Here is a 16544-nt window from a genome sequence, read left to right as displayed (position 1 = left end):
GGGTCCCCAAGGGCCCGCAGCCCCCCTCCGCTGCCGAGCCACCAGGCAGCCCAGCCTCAGCAATCTTACCGCAAAGCCCTGAAGGTGCACAAAGAGAAAAGACAGGGCTGAAGAAGGGACGCTGTGCTCTACGCTGCTCTTCATAGTCCTCAAGAGGGGGAGAGGAGAAGCAGCAGCAGGGGGATAAACCTCCCCGAAGGCAGTGGCAGTACATGCACAGAGCAATTTACCTGTCTCACCTGGCCCTAAGCAGGAGGAGCAGCAGCCACCACTGGGGGCATTCAGCAGAAGACCCCAGCCCCGAGGTGCTCCTGTGCCGTCCTGCACCAGCTAAGGAGGAATCCCCAACCGAAAGGAGGGCACGCGCTCTCTTGGCGCTCTCTCACCCCTCGCACGTCCCCGCTTTCATGCCTTTTGTTCTCCAGCTTCAGGGAACGAGGGCCTGCATGTATTACATGCACAGATCTGGGGTGCCCTGGAAGAAGTGCTATTGTGAGAGGAAAAGCAGTTCATTGGTTAATAGCGGCAGCATTGGGAAGATAACCCAGGCTGGGCTCCCAGTTCCAGTATAATCAAAAGGCAACCCATCCCGGCAGGCTCTGGAGCCCTGCAGGAGAGCACAGAAGATCTGAAGATCCATTCGAATTAAACAATTAACCATGAAGCTGGTACGGGAATAGAGGAAAGGTGGGACCCTGCTAGGTCAGTGGGCCCAGTCGTCCTCTTTTGAAAACGCCACCTCCGAGCGGCTCTTTCAAGTGCTTAATTCAGCCAGGGATGTGAGCGTGAGCAGTTGTCCAAGGCAGCGGTAGCACAGCAAGGGTGTGTGAAAGCAGGAATCAAAAAGAAAATCATCCTAGGCCTTGAATGCTGTTTTACCTCAGCCACATTCATGAAGGGTTTTAAAATCTGAAATATTTCCCAAAGCAGATCACCCAGTGCATTGCGAAGGGCCTTCACTCACCCGCCTTACTCAGATGCCTCCCAGCTCGCTGGTAACAAGCTTTGGCTTTGTGTTCGCTCCGCCGTGGTTCGGACGCAGCCCCCAAACAGCCCCGTGTTGTATCAGCAGCGCTCAGCAAATCCGCAACGCGCACCGTGAGAAACCAGACTCCAGACAAACGGGCCCAAGCTTTGTACAAAAAAAGACTTTTTTATTTCACAAAATTGGGTGGCTGTGTTGCAGGAATAAAACCGGCCCTATACAGAGGATCAAGATGAAAAAGTCAGCACATGTATTATTTATACAGAAACACAACAGTGTCAAGAATTCAGGTACTCTGTAGGATCATCACTAGTACAGTAAAAAATAGTCTCCATCTGGATCCTTTATATTTGAAGTTGATCGCACTAAAAACAACCTGAGGTTATTCTAAACCGGACTACGGTCTGAACCAGAATCCCATGCTCACCCCAACGACCCTGGAGGGAAAGGTAACATTGGGAATGAATTTCCTTTGTGGAAGGTGGAAGGCAGGCGGGCCCTGACCGTTCTCTGCTAGGCACTGTGGATTCTTACAGCTTGACAGTGGAAAGCGTTATTCCTATGCGCTGGAAGTATCGAGGCCGCAGCCAATTGCCTGAGCATGCAGCCGGCGTGCAGACAGCCCAGAAACGGTTACCCCACACTCACGCACTCTCAGGACCTGAAGTCCAACCGTTAGCATCGCTGAGTCGATCACCTGAGTGCTCTTCAAAGCAAATCCTTGTTTTTTAAGCTTGGTGACATACGTGGTTCTGCGGGCTTCGGGTTATTTGGGAGACCTCTCTCTGGGCAAGCCTTAAAACACCACCTCGCACCCTGCCCCGAGAGCCGCCCTTTCAGTACGGGAGCAGTCTCCAGACGCTTGGCGTGAAACCTGCCCAGCCCTCTCGGTCTGAGGAGAGGGCAGAGGCCCCGGGGCAGGCAAAGGGTTCCTCTGCAGCCGCTAGCGACAGGCGGAGCAGCAGCTCGGGGCTGCCTGGGTCCTGCATCGTACCCGAAGGACTGCTCCGGTGGTCTCGTTCAGAGCACTCCCAGACTTTTGCCTTGCCCACAACCCCACCGATAGCAGCCTCGAGGAGGTCAGCGAGCAGAGCCGGTGTGTGCACGAGGGGCTCTCCCAATCCCGATCCCGAAGCAGCGTACCGCGGCCACTGACCTCTGCCCACGCCGGCTGTCGCAGGAGGTAGTTCTGGCATTCGCACCCCAGCCATCCCAACCCAATCCCGTATGCTAGCACTTCTTTGCTACCTACTTCTTTTTTTTTTGTTCATTTTAAAAAGTAAAAAGTATATGCTCCAAAAAGAGGGACTAAAAATCGTGTTTTTATTCCTCAGTTGGCTACTGTACCAAACTACTCAGAGGGAAGGTTCAACTACCACCTTCAAAGGCAAAAGAAAGGTAAAAACTGGAGCAAGAAAACTCCTACCATTGAGTGGTTTTATTCCAATTGATTTACTCCTGGCTTCATTCACACTGGATCAATATTTTCTTTAATAAGTTAGCAAGGCAGCCCCAGGACTCAGCTACTGTCCTTAATGATCAGGTATCTCTAATGAACACGGCTGGCATTCCTGCACCTTCCGTGCTACAGCACGCCCTTATTTATTTTCCTTTTTAGCCCAAAACACTGGTTTAGCATCCAATCTTGATGCTTTGCTCATTCTGCCTGGAGAACCTGAAGCACGAAGCCACAGGTGGATTGGGCACGTGCTGCATCCTAAAGCTCAGTTAATGCCTTAAAAGCTTCATTCCCCCCCCCTTTTTTTTTTCCTTTATGCTCCCCAGGAGAACCCAAAGCTCAAAACACCAAGATGAAAGAAAACCAGAGTTGAGGACGCTCCGGAAGGTGAGCAGACCAAAGTGTAAAGGACTTCCCACCAGCAACACGGGAGCATCACTGGCATTTCTGATCTAAAGATTTCCCAAAGGAATGCCGAGTACTGCCAGGCTGCGAGCGGAGGGGACCGGGGGAAAGAGACTCTGTGTGTGCGTGCTTGTACATGTGGATGTGCGTGCGCACACACACGGCTGGGGCAGGTCAACGGGAGGCAAAAGCCCCCCGGGGAACAGAAGGTAACTGAGGAGTTATTTTTGGTCACCACTATGTTGCTGTAGAAGTTCCTTCTTCCTCGACTGCTTAGGGAGCTGCTGAGGCCGGCGGGGCTCCTGCCGGAGGTGGGGTCACCCCTTCCGCTGGTGGAGGCGGCTGCGCAGGGGGGGGGATCTGCAAGGACAGCAGAGAAACAGTGAGCTGGGTGCTGAACGGGCGGAGGAGCACAGCACGCCCAAGTGGCTGGCTCAGACCGGCCCCAGGAACGGCCACAGCTGCGGCTTCCCCCCCTCTACGCATCACAGGAGCGCCCCGGCACGTCTCATCACGCCTTTCCTACCCCTGAGCACTGCACGAGCTCTGTGAAAGAGGGGAAAAGCCTTCCCCGTACGATGAGAGGCGTGCAGCTCACCGGGTAGTAAAGTTCACATCACGCAACTTTCAGAGCTGGAGTTAGTATTTCTCATCTCCGTGCTCAGGCCTTTGGATACGGCCCTCTGCTATTTAAAATAGATGGAACAATACACCTCATACAGACAGAGCCTGCACTTCAGCTCTGCATGGCGTATGTAGGTTAAAGCAGAGGAATCCACAGCTGCAGCAAGTGGAAGGGGAGAAATGAAGTATACAAAAGGCCAGCTTTCGTGCGCACGGAGGAGATGCTAATGGAACATGACTGACTTGTTTAGTAGGGGAGGAAAAAAAAAGAAACCAAGGTAAAGGAAAAGAGCAGGCAGGAATACAACCTGACATGAGATATTCCCAGAGGTAGAGGCTCAGAAAAATGGAAGAAAAACTAAGGAAAGCTAGAGCTCTAGGAGAATAAAGAGCAAATATCTGCACAGAAATAGCATCCGAACAAGAAGTAATTCATGCTTATGCTGATTAACACCAGTGAGTCAGTACTCCTCGGCAACTCCCTTCAGCTGGAGCCCAAATGGGATGACTTCTCCCAGTTATTTTTTGCAAGAGGTACTAAAAGCGATTACAGTCCCTGCCTGGGAGGCGACAGCTACGCAGGGAGGCAGGCCAGCAGCTTGTCCTGGGCTGCAGGTAATGCAGCTGAATTTATCGAGGAAGTCACCACAGCATCTTTCTTGTGCCAGCCATTCAGCTTTTCTTCTACTCTCTGGGTTTGGCCACAATCCTTATGCTCATTCAAGTAACACCCACACGGTGGCTACTGACTTGAGTTTTTTTTTTTTTTTTTTGGCTGGCATAGATCGACTTCGTTTTCAGAGTATTTATACCATGTAAGGAACGTTCCCAATATACTTTTTGCTTTTTTTAAATTAGTACTTCCTCTTTAATTCCACAGTGCTAAGTTGTCAGTTTTTATATTCTGATCTATTTAAGGATTTAGCTATAGTTTGTTCGTGAGGCTCTGCTGTGCATTCTCACAGACTTAGCCGAGAGAGGTTTTTGACAAAGACTACAAAGCCTTAGCACCATAATGAATAAAATAACGGATGTTATAAATAAAATAAAGGACAATGGAGTACGTTTGGATGCCTAGAGGGGAGACGAGCACTTAAAGCTTCAAGCACACCTCTGGAACCAGTCTTTGGCTGCCAACACGTACAGATATTATTCCCCCAGCACATAAAGGGGTTTTCAGCTACAATGACTTTTCCAGCCACGAGGCAAGCCACAGAAAAGCCACGCCACGCCAGGTACAATCAAAACGTTACCGGTGGAGATCACTTACACATGCCGTTTGGAGCTGCTAGAGGAACGCGGGGTCCGATGAGGTTCCCTGACATCGGCGACATGCCGGGTGGGGGAGGACCGCCGCCGGCCGGGTGGATGTTGGCCGACACGCTCGGCATCATCCGTCCTGGCATGGGCTGCCCAGGCATCATCGAGCCGGGCCCTGGCATCTGACCTGCAAGAGCATCGAAGAGACACGGTAATGAGACTGGGAGAAACACGGACGTGATCAGGAAACAGTCCAGTCGTTCTCTGAGCAGTGAGAAAAGCCGTCTTGCAAATGGGAGCCAACTCTGTGCACGCTCCGAGTGCCACCTCCATCCACCCCAAAGAAATGCCTTTGCATCCCCCACGTCAACACGCTCCCTTCAGGAAGAACTCCTGGGCACTTATCTCTCAAAAGCATCAGCAGGAGAAGCGAGTGGAAGATAACACACAACTCTTCAAACGAAGCCTTGCTAAAATGGCATTTAATATCAATCCAAACAAAGGCACAGGAAACAAACTGCTAGAACAACGAGACACTGAATTAAGAGCACTTGATGAAAAAGAGCAGCCACAAAGCCTAATGGATTAATTTAGCGGGAGAAATTAAATCATTTAATTAAAAATTATACTGTATAAGTATTTCCACTGCTAAAAAAACCTACTTTGATGCGACGAAGGTTCCAATAAATCTCCTTTGCTTATCAGCTCTGTAAGAGACCTTTATGTTTCAGCAGCGTCAAGGAACTGTTAGGACTGCACGGCTTTGGACACCCACAACTTGCTGATTTGCTGCTTTAAAACCTCATTTGAAGAGATTATTTTGCATAATCCAATTATATTTATTTTTACACATATATAAAGGTACAGTATTTTAGTTAGTAAAGCAGCTACCAGGCATGGGTTGTAAAGGCTTACTCTAGAGGAGCACACTTCAGCCCCAAACCTGGTGAAGCATTTCACCATTTATGTGAAACGAAGCACGATGACAGAGCCCTCCAACGAGGAAGGCTCTGAGAACAGTACATAAAAGCATCACAGCCATACCGGCAGTTAAAGCCAAAAAAGTGCAAATGCCGTATCTGCAATCGAGGCAATACTTCGGCGCAAGCACTATTAACTCCTACGTTCAGCCTCGCAATAGCAGCTCTGAGTGATATTTTATCCATGCTTCCCTTGTCTAGGATTCGGAGGCTGCTGGCCACGAAGCCACACAGGCTCACGAGAGGCTGGCTGGGGCTGCTGGGTTACAGCTCTCAGCAAGGGCAAGCTGCACAGCCCCTGTGAGACAGAGCAGCCTGCAGTGGTGCTGAGCGAAGGGGGAAACAGCGGCTTGGTCTATGCCATACTGCTCAGGAATTAACAACCCAGAATAACGAGCAGCCACCTCTGCACGAGGGCCACGTCCTGCACTCAGAGGTGGAGCCTACCAGCCACCCCAAATCTGCCCCCATCACCGCCCTTCTGCAGAAAGAGGGGGCCCACTGAGGAGTTCGGACAGTAGTTAAAACAGGACAAAATACCACAAAACCAGATGAACTTGCTCCACTTCCCAGGGTTTGGTGCCTCTGCTAACCACACAAGTCTCCCGGCTCAGCCACGTCCCTCCCGAGGATGCACATCTCCCACCTAAAGCACTTGGTGCTCACCAGGCCCTTGGGTGCTGGCCTCTGGTTTAACGTGCTGGGTAACGACAGGCAAAAACCTGCTCTTGGAGAAAGACAGGCTGTCCTTGCACAAAGGCAAGGCAGGGCCACGGGATAAGGGAGTACTTGCTGCTGAAAGCCGAGCCAGTGACAGCCCCGGTGCCCAAGAATCCAACACGCCTCAGCTCGCTGGCTTCGTACAGCCCCGATGCCAAATCACCCGAAATTCGTAGAGACTCAGAAGCACCGGACCATGGAAACAACACGGGAGCTCACGGTCACACAACAAGAGGTCCAAGTACCAACCTGATGCTGCTCCATCACGGGAACAAGACTAGCACGCTTGCAAGCAGCAGATGTGAGACTCTCTGGAAACATCCAACTTCTCAAACGTTCACAAAGGACAAGAACTCTGAGTATTTATCCCCAGACACACTCCGTCGCTGGTAAGTGGCCTGCAGCGCACACCACGGCATTTCCATCACTTTTTATTAAAGAGCAGCAGCCAACCACAAAACCTGCCTACGTTTGAGCCTCAAATCCCCTCTTTTATCCCCAGCAGTAACAAAACATTTCCTGCTCTGGTGATGGTGAGTAGGTGACTCGAAGCAGCCCCCTGGAATCCTTACTCTGGACACCCAGCCTGAACACAAGAGGAAACGCAGGGCATTTCCTAACGTTACACTGCACGCCTTTGTCCTCAGCCCCTCCATGCAGAAAGCTGCAGCCCTTGACTGTCTTTGGTCGCGCTCGGCTGACCTCACTCCAGTTTATTGACATCTTTCTTGTACTGGTGGGCCCAGTGCCCCAGACGCGGTCTAACAACCAACACGGGGCAAGTCCTCCCAGGTACAGGCTTTGCATTTGTCCTCACTGCGTTTCACAAGGCTCCTGCCAGCCCGTTCCTCCGGCCTGTCTCAGTCCTCCTGAACAGCACCCCTGCCCTCAAGCACATCGACACGTAACGCTCGGATAACCGAAGATTTAAGCAGACTTGGCATGAATTCACTGCCACGGGCATCTACGCATCTGTTTTGGTCCAGCTCACTCGGGGTTGAGGAGTGGGCAGAAAGGGCACGGCAGGACACGGCAGGCAACACGAGAACAGTGTCACTGAAAGCAACAACCCGGTACAGCCTGGACTTAAAACATGATCATCCATTAGTGCTAGAAGTGGGGCAGGAGCTACAGGATCAGTGCTGCTGGGTTTACACCCGCAGACCCTGCACCACCCTCCTCCAGAACTGGAGGGATCGGCACAAGGCCGTTGTGTCTCGGTTCTGTATCAGAGGGCAGAGCTCGGAAACCTCAGCCTGCGGCTTCGCCGAAGTCAGTACAGCTGGGAGACGAAAAGCAGGCAGCTCTGCACCATTCCTTACGGCTGCCGATGTGCAGAAACCAATTTGGTGGCTTCTACGACCTCGGCAGTAGCAGCTCGGCTCTGAAGCGCGGCCTGATGGAGAACGGGCTGCACGAGGGCAGCTGGGCAGCTCCAGCAGTGCGGATTTTCCTGATCTGCATGAGACAGATGTGGGAACTTCTGACATGCCTGGTGTTACGTGATGACCTGTGGTGCTAGAGTCACAGCATATGAGAGGACAGCTTGAATTTCAGTCACTGAAAATTCTGGGCAAAATATTAAAACAAAACCGAAATCCTGCATCGCCAGCCATCTCCATCTACCCAGAAGAAAATGAGATTCGTTTGGCCACTTTGCTAACCGATACCAAGCAAGCCTATTCTCTTCACTTATGAAATGCCCTGGCTATTGCCAACTCAAAGCAGTTACTTTCCAGGAAAGATTTATACCCTTCTGCTCCATTTACCTGTGCCCCTTCACCTTACACTAAGCAGTCCCCCAAGAGCAGCTGGTATCTTCAGGGGTTGCTGTCGTAAATGCAGTCTGTTCCCCAGAGCCCAGAACAGAACACTGCAGGCTGGTTTTCCTTGATAGGTAGGGAAGGAATTTGAACATTTGCCTCACCGTACTGATGGGCTGCCTGTTCCTGGTCAGTCTGAAGTTTTCAGGTGCACTCAAGACAACATTTAAGAGCAGCAGACCTGGTGTAGAGACGTGGGCATACAGCAGACGTGCAGAGGTCAGACCTACCAGCAGCTCGGGACACACCAGTGCCAGTGTGGCTCCCTAAGCACTGAGCATCAAATGCTCGAAGATCTCGACTGTGGAAGGCTGGATCTGCACTCACCCTGTATCTTACAGCCTTCGCTGAGCATCTGCTACCTACCAGATCCGAGGCAGCAGCACAAGCCTCCGCGCTGACCCAGTATACACACTTACAAACCAAGCTACAAACTACTCATGAAAAGCCAAATTTGCCAGAGAACGGAGAAACTGGCCTGCCAAGCTTAAACACTGGCACGATGTGTCCAGATCTGGATTAGCTCACACCAGCAGGACCAGCACTGCTTCTTGCCACGTCCCCATCCTCCCACACCTTGACTCAAACGTTGTACTCTGGAAGGAGACAACACAAGGACAGCCACGCTCGGTACACCAAGACAACGTTATTATGCTGCTAAGAACTCTAGCTTGAACGCGTCTTTATTTTTTAATGAACTCTTGTATTTTCAACTACAAAAAATAATGAAGGGAAACAACTGCATCTGCAAACATCCAGAAACAAAGGGAGACTACCGAACAGATACAGGGCAGCTGAAACTACAGTGGCAGGTCTGAACCTGTGCCAAAACCAGAAACCAGAGACAGAACAGCCTGGAGATGCAGAGGGCTTTGCAGCAAAAGGACAAGACATTCACAGGTACGAGTGAAGTTATTCACTGGCAAAACAAAGGTTGAGGGGGGAACAAAAGTGAAAAAAATCAGCACATCACAGCGGTGTTGCAGAAGACCAGGAAAGCCAGGAACTGAGAAATCCCCAGTCTGGGAGCTGCCATTTGACACAAGCCTGAAACTCTCCAAGCACAGTTTGGCTTTCTTCCTTCTAACGTTGCATCCCTGCAAGACTCTCCCCATGCAAATGAAACGATTAGTACTGGAAAACCTCATCTGATACACCTGAATCTGGATCAGGCTTACTACATATGCAGACGTGCTTCACATGAGGTCTTAAGCACCAATTAAATCAACTTAAAATTCCGTTTCTTTGTAAATTCAAATTGCATCATTACTCCAAATCTTCTAACAACGCTCACTGGCAAGTTCCTGCTATCTGAATCGAGGTATCTGTCAGTATTTTTCTCTCTTGGAGATTTAAAATTAAGTGGCACTGCAGTTTTTTTCCCATAAGCTGGAGAAGAGTGTGTTTGAGTACAGGGCTGGCTGTCCATTCTTCGCCTTTCTGATGGGATAAGCAACAATTTTGTCTTAAAACGAGCTTAAGGTACTTGCAGAGGAACAATCTTATCACATACACAACTCCAAAATGCTGAATTTGAGCAGTAATCAAGCAATACCCAACCAAACTGGGATTAACAAAGGGGAAATTACTACTACCACCATGGCAAAAATGAAGTGCCATTTCTACAGAGATCGTATGCTTTTTCATTTCACAAGAGATACCGCTTCAAGACAGCAGCTCAAGCATAAAATGTGGAAGTGTGACCTACATAAGGGGGAGAGCTTAAAAAATAGCAGACGCAGGAAGAGATAAAGCCAAAAGGTTCAATAAAATGAGATTTAGCAGACTAAAAAAAATCCTTTACACGTTAGAGGTTGGAGACATTTTCTAATGCAAGCTCTGAAGCATTCCACTATTACCAAACTGCCAACTGTAGATTCACGTTACAGCGAAGCTCACAAGGAGCAATTTTTAAAGGATCTCCAAGGTATTTATCCCAATTAAATAAGCCTCTACCCCTATTAAACCAGCTACCCGAGGGGCACTACAGTGGCAAACACCGCGGATTTTTGTTTCACTGTAGCAGTCAATGGGGTGTGATGCACAGAGCCCGAGCCGATGCCAGTCCTCCTGCACACCTCTGCTATTTACCATGCAAAGCGCGAGCGTGCCAGCACCGGCAGTGCTACGTGAGGGCATTTCCCCCTTCCGTGGCCAGGATTTCAGAGAGGGCAAAGCAGCAGGCACCGCGACATGGCCCTGATCTCCCCAGGAGCCACGTCCTTCTACAATCCTGCTCTCCTACTATTGAATGAGTTGTTTCAAAATCCTGATGGGGGAGCAGGCACGCAGCCGCTCCGGGCACGCCGGCTGGCTCGCCGCAGTGCTGCGAGACACGCTCCTCCTCGCTGCCAACGGAGCCCACAAGACGCGGCAATCCACGCTCCAACCAGCCTCCCGGAGACGGCCTCTCCTTCAGCACGTCCTCCCCCTAACACGCGCTGCGGCAGGCGATCCCGTAGCCAAGAACTGTGAATAATTAACCACAATAACTCATTTAGCATCGAGTCTCGGGGGAGAGGCAGAATTTCCACTTCACTTGCACGCTGTGTTTCTGTCGCTTCCCTCTAGCGCGATGCATTCGGCGCTGGCAGAGGCATCGGCGGGCTGCGCAGGCGCCTCCGAAGGCCTGGGCACACCGTAGCTGGCTGTGGGGCCAGCCGACAGCTCGCTGCTCTTTGCTCATCAGACAAACCCGATGTGAGATCCTTTGTCAAGAGGCTGCTTCGCGTGTTACGCCAGCAAGGACAAGCCTTATGCACAGCAGCACTGGTGACCTTCAAATATTAAGGCACACTCAATAATAACCTCCTTGCAAGGAGCTGGGAGCTGCTCAAACTCACCGGAGAAGCCCTGCAGATGTTCAGTATGATGCAAGTCAGCAAAACGTCATCCAGCATCCCCAAGGGGAATTGTGGTTCCCCGGTCAGCTCTGGTTTCCTACTCGAGCCCCATGGCAGCCCTTGCACGCCCAGATTTTCGCAGGTGATGTGACACAGCTGGCAGGCCCTAAAGGAAGGCTTTAAACCTGCCTGCCCTAGTGACCCGTGGGGCAGAGCCACATACAAAAACTGCCCATTGCACTGCCCCACAAACAGCCTTCAGCACTAACGCAGAGCAAAGTAGTCAAGGTAAAATTAACACTCGTCTTCTGCCAAAATGGAAGCAACACAACCGCCTTTCCACGACGCTGCTGAGAATCTGCCAGAGAGCATTATCTGGCTTTAATCTTTTTTTTTTGTATTACCAACCACTGCTACACCTTACAAAGCCACAATTAAGCGTGGATTATGGCATTAGGGATGAATACCACAAACCTGTTTACCACACATATTACTTTGCTTTCCTATCGTGTGACGACCCCCTGCAAGTCTTCTGCCAGCAAGCTCAAAACGTGCAAAAAGGAAGCACTGACAGTCCTTGGAAAATATTTACTGGAAGGAAGCGAACCCTAAAATCCTTATCTGGACAAAAAAATATCCTGTGATTGCAGCCAGCTCAACAGGAAAGTAAAGAGCAACCAGTAGCTCAATTTTTATTTTTATTTTTAAATATTTCAACAAAAAAAATGTGGAAAATATGTTGGGGAAAAATGCTATGAAGTTACTCACCCAGCCGTGGTGGAAGGTGCATCCTTACCTCTTTACTCTATTTCTGCTTCGGGTCGGAAACGATTTAGTAGCTGAAAATTCACTCTGAAGGGAGGAGTTAATTAATCCCAGCTATTAGTACACGCACCTCTCCCTTCCTCCAAGAACTGCAGGTTTCTCACAGCACACACCACAAGCATCACTTGTGCAAGGCACTTCTCGGCATTTCACAGATAACCTGAACGCAGAGAAATCTATAACGCGCTTCGGATGATACAACCAGCTGCAAGGCCAGTAGCACAGGAAGAAATTTGGAATTTTATTTTACATTCTAATTATGAGGTGCATTTTTTCACGGTGAGAAACAGGAATCCCAACGTTATTTTTCTTTATTTTAAATGTCTTCCTTCCAGGGACTGGAGAGAACAAAACGAGCTCCGTCAAAATGAAGTTAAGAGTTGCGGTAAAGTCAAAAACGTAGGAAATGAGCTAGCAATGGGACATGTCTGAAAACAGTGAACAGCACCACCACCGAGCTGACCAGAACCTGGTCACATCCAGGCGCCGAAGCCCAAACTAAAGGCAGCCAAGCTCATAACCCAGGCTGGAGCAGCAGGCACCAAGTTCAACTGAACGTCACGGCAGACACAGCAGAGCCCTACTTCGAATTTTAAACTCCAAGCTGTGTCTTTTCAACCATCAAGCCGTGCTGCTTGCTCTGACTAGCAAAGAGAGCCCAGCCTGCCTCTGCCTCTGAGACCAGAGGAGCTACGAGCAGCGACTTTCCTTTCTTCCATTTCTAAATGCCTTTCAGATCTTTTCATCACTTTGTTTCCCTGCCATCTCTTCAGCTTACGTCAATCACTTTAAAGCCATTCGACTCAGCTTTTTCTTCACGGTCTGCTGACCCAACAGTTACACCTTTTGCCACTGTTAAGGTCAGAAACCTGGCTGATAACACACACTGATGAGAACCAAGGCCTGGAGTCGGGCCCACGCAGCTGCAGAGGGAATGGTGAAGGTGTATTTCCACCTCCGGCTCCCCCTCAGGGCCTTGCTGCTTCACTTCCATTCACAGTTGGATTTTGAAGACTTGCCCACTGGCAGGTCCAAGCTGTTTGGGGATTTTCCTCCAGTGCCAACTGAGTGGGTCAGCCCCTCCTGCGGAGCTGCCAGCCGGCCCAGCGGGCAGCGGCTCATCGAACAGCCTCCAACAACCTCCTTGTACCTGAGGGAAGGATTACTCCGTGTCACTCGAGTTCCTTGGAAGCGTCCACTTTAGGGAAAGCAGGTTATTAATGGACAGAGACTGAGAGGGTACGAAACAGACTGTTTTTCTTGCAAAAAGGATTTCAAGCTCAGCACTGGCATGCAGCACACTGACAGCTCCAAAGCCCAAGGTTCACCTATGCAGCTAACACCGAAAAAAAGCAGTTTTCAGATTTCTTCTGCACGTGTGTCTCGGCCCTCTCTACCTGGGACTACGTCTGCTAGGTGAGGTTAATCTACATAAAAACCCTCCAGAATTTTAGCACTCCACCAAGACACCAGGGAACTCCCCTGCAGGTACGCAGTGTGGGAACTTTAGGCACAGATGTACAGCCAGTAAGGTGAAGTTCCCCAGTTTGTTCCAAAGGACCCCAAATTAGCAGCTGAGGAGCAAAAATTGTTCCTGACCTATGTATGAAAAAGTGTATCATGAAATTATTTTACTGCTAAGTTGCCTAAAAAAATAAATTAAGGAAAATACATACATTACAATAGGAATTCTGTAGTATTTAACACAGATTCAACAGAACCAATATGATGCAATAGGGGATTTTTCTTTTCTTTTTTTAATGTATACAATACGTGGTGTGTGCACGCGAAATGCAATTGCTGACTGCCTCAGGGTTCCAGCAGGATTTCTGGAGATCGCAGCTTCGTGTCTGTCGCATGTACCACCTGCGCACAGACCCAGGCTGCAACGTACTGATTTGTGAGAGAAACCAAAGTCACACACCAGGCAGCTTAAGCTACCTAAACAAAGTCAGGTCAATTTTTGAGTTACCTTCTCCGAGGGCTGAAGCATCCCTGTTGCCACAAACGCACCCTGGACTGGCTCAGCACTTAAGTCCTGAACTCACTCGAGGAACAGTGAACTCTTCTGTTTCCTGTCCTTGCCCTCGAGATACGCAAAGCTCTGCTGCCGTCAGCCAGCTCACGTTGAAGCCAAGAAGCTCTGGTTCTACGTTGTGGACTTCCCAAGCATCTTTAACAAAACTAGAAATTTTGCTTCTGCCACTGAAGAGCCTGAGGAAAATGGACTACCTTGCTTTTTGGGCAGGATGAGTCTGAGATAGTCTCGGTACAGAGGAAAGGATTTTGCCTTCAGATTCTCCAAGTTTCCTAAAAGGCATCTGCATTCTCACCTTCGCAAAAATACCAAGCTCATGAACTATCATCAGGCTCAGTAAAAGGCAAGATCCACCCCCTCCCATGCCTGCACGCCGACAGACGGCACCAGCTGCTTCCCTGTCAGGGAGTCTGCAGTGCTGCTCCTTGTCCATCAGGTTGCCACCCTCTAACAGGAGGGGGGAAGTCGATCTATTGACTAACTTTAATCAAATCTGAAAAAGAGATGTACTGACTAATTAACACAGTACCACACTCCGCATAATACTCGCTGGAAGGGATCACTGGAGATACAGAGGGCCTGGATGATTACGATGGGGCTGAAGTAATAAGGTATTATGTGAACCAAGGATGCAAATCAGGCTTTATTAGTCCCCTAGTGAATACGACAATGCATTTAATCTTGTTATATTTTCAGTCTCAATAGCACCTTGTAAATAGGAGCTGGCCTAATGATATGCAGTATGGTTCCCCCTCCCTTTACACTGTTTTCAATTTGCCCTTTTTCCATTTCACAGAACGTTTCTTCATTCCACTAAATGAACAAACTGAATTGCCAATACAGCATACAATAGACAAATCAAGCTACAATATTATTTGAATCTAAAAATTATAGCATATTTTATCACATTCCCATTCTACAATTTCAGAATTAACTTTTTGTCCACAAGTGCTCAATGAACTCGCTGACCCTGACCTCTTGAGAAGATAGTTAGCTTAAGCATCTAGATCACAAGATGACTCTTATCTTCCCCTCCAATGGGCATTTCTCTGCATCTGTTGACTGAATCATGTTTTTATTACTGCGGAGATTCACACAATTGGATTGGATGCCTCACATTTCATGGTCATCTGCAAACCCTGCTAGTTTACTAAGCACTTTTGCTCTTTCTCAGACCATACATTCAACAGAGGGCTTTTCCAAACTGCCCTTACCTCAGACTTTTATTAAGGCGAAAACTCGTTCTACTGCACACTTTTGGTTACCACGTCTTATTCTTGATCATGATACTCTAAACTTTCCAGCTTCTTCAGCTATACAAGACCTTCTGAAAGATTTTTAGCTAATAACCCATCAGGCCATCTTTTAGAATGGCTTCTGAATGGCTTTAGAATGGCTCTCGGTCAAGCAGCTGGTAACTGACAAAAGCTCTTCTCCTTTGCTGCAATCCAGTCTACCAGGTTCATACATTCCAGGTGGTGACGTTCTAGTTTAAATGATCATTCCAACGACATGCAAGTATAGCAAAGCCTTCAATTCTAATTCCCATAAACATCTTCACAGCACAAGTGCAACACTTAATAGTCCCAATCCCTTTCAACATTACAATGGTTTTAAGGTGAAACTGCAAATGCTCTTAGCAACTGTGTCACTTAACAGCAGGGCTATTAGTTTTGCCATGAAACAAGTAGTAGTTTTGAATAAATGGCAGAGATATTTTGTATTCCCAGTGGATGTTCCTCCTCCTGTTAGGCACAGTCACTTGGCCACCTAATTTCTCCATCCCTCAGTATTAGGAACATCTCCACCTTTGAACACATCTAAACCCCAACAGGACAAGTCCCTCTGCTGTCAGATCCAGCCAGGTTTGCCCTGAGCAGGAGGCTGGACTTTCAAGCAACTCTCCTGACCAACACAGCTCTGTGATTCTCATCTCACATCAAGCATAACTGAAGGGCAGAAGGCAGAAAGAAAAGCCCTAAGTAGGGGGTAGGAGCATATGAGAATCAGGTCTCCTGCCAAATAAAGCTGCCTAAGGAGCTTTCTGCCTCTTTCTCATTCTTGGCCTTTCCCTTAAGTTTTTTACCCGATTAGATGTGTCATGAACTGGAGAATTTGAGTGAATGATTGCTGTTGAAGGAACAGAGATCACTTGGCATAAAAAAGTCTAAAGAAATACAAACAAGCTCAAAAACATTTGAAAATGATAGTTAGTGGCAGCTCACAAGCTTTAAAAAAAGAAAAAGGAAACAGACACTTTAGAGGCTTGGAGTGACCACCTACCTCCAAGCACAGAGCCCTCAGCCTTGCCAACCAACCTGTTCCAGTGCTCGGTGACCGTCACAGAAAAGGGTTTTCTTGTGTTGATATGGAATTTCACACGTTTTAATTTGTGCCCATCCCTTCTCGCCTATCACTGACTGCAACTGAGAAGAGCCTGGTGCCCTCCTTCTCACTCCCTCCTATCAGGTATTTATATGCATTGCTAAGATATCTCTCCCTTCCAGTCCCCCCAGATTCCACCCACACATCTAGGGACATAAGCTCTAAAACAAAGCTGTAGTACAGGCAAAGTGAGAATA

The 16544-nt window shown here is 48.9% G+C and overlaps 1 protein-coding gene across 1 annotated transcript in view; it reads right to left on the bottom strand.

Annotated features, from left to right (window-relative positions):
- Nucleotides 1-2957: 2957 nt before the first annotated feature.
- Nucleotides 2958-16544, bottom strand: part of SMARCC1 (SWI/SNF related, matrix associated, actin dependent regulator of chromatin subfamily c member 1) — an 82849-nt gene continuing 69262 nt past the window's right edge. Inside the window, exons 28-29 of the mRNA XM_040549344.1 lie at nucleotides 4744-4920; nucleotides 2958-3208 (exon numbers count right to left, since the gene is read on the bottom strand). Of these exons, the coding sequence (XP_040405278.1) occupies nucleotides 3123-3208; nucleotides 4744-4920 (263 nt within the window). The 3' untranslated portion in view covers nucleotides 2958-3122. The remainder of the gene's footprint in view (nucleotides 3209-4743; nucleotides 4921-16544) is intronic.

The sequence above is a fragment of the Cygnus olor genome, chromosome 2, assembly GCF_009769625.2.
Source record: "Cygnus olor isolate bCygOlo1 chromosome 2, bCygOlo1.pri.v2, whole genome shotgun sequence".
NCBI classification, from domain to species: domain Eukaryota; kingdom Metazoa; phylum Chordata; class Aves; order Anseriformes; family Anatidae; genus Cygnus; species Cygnus olor.
This window is presented reverse-complemented; position numbering and strand designations above follow the sequence as displayed.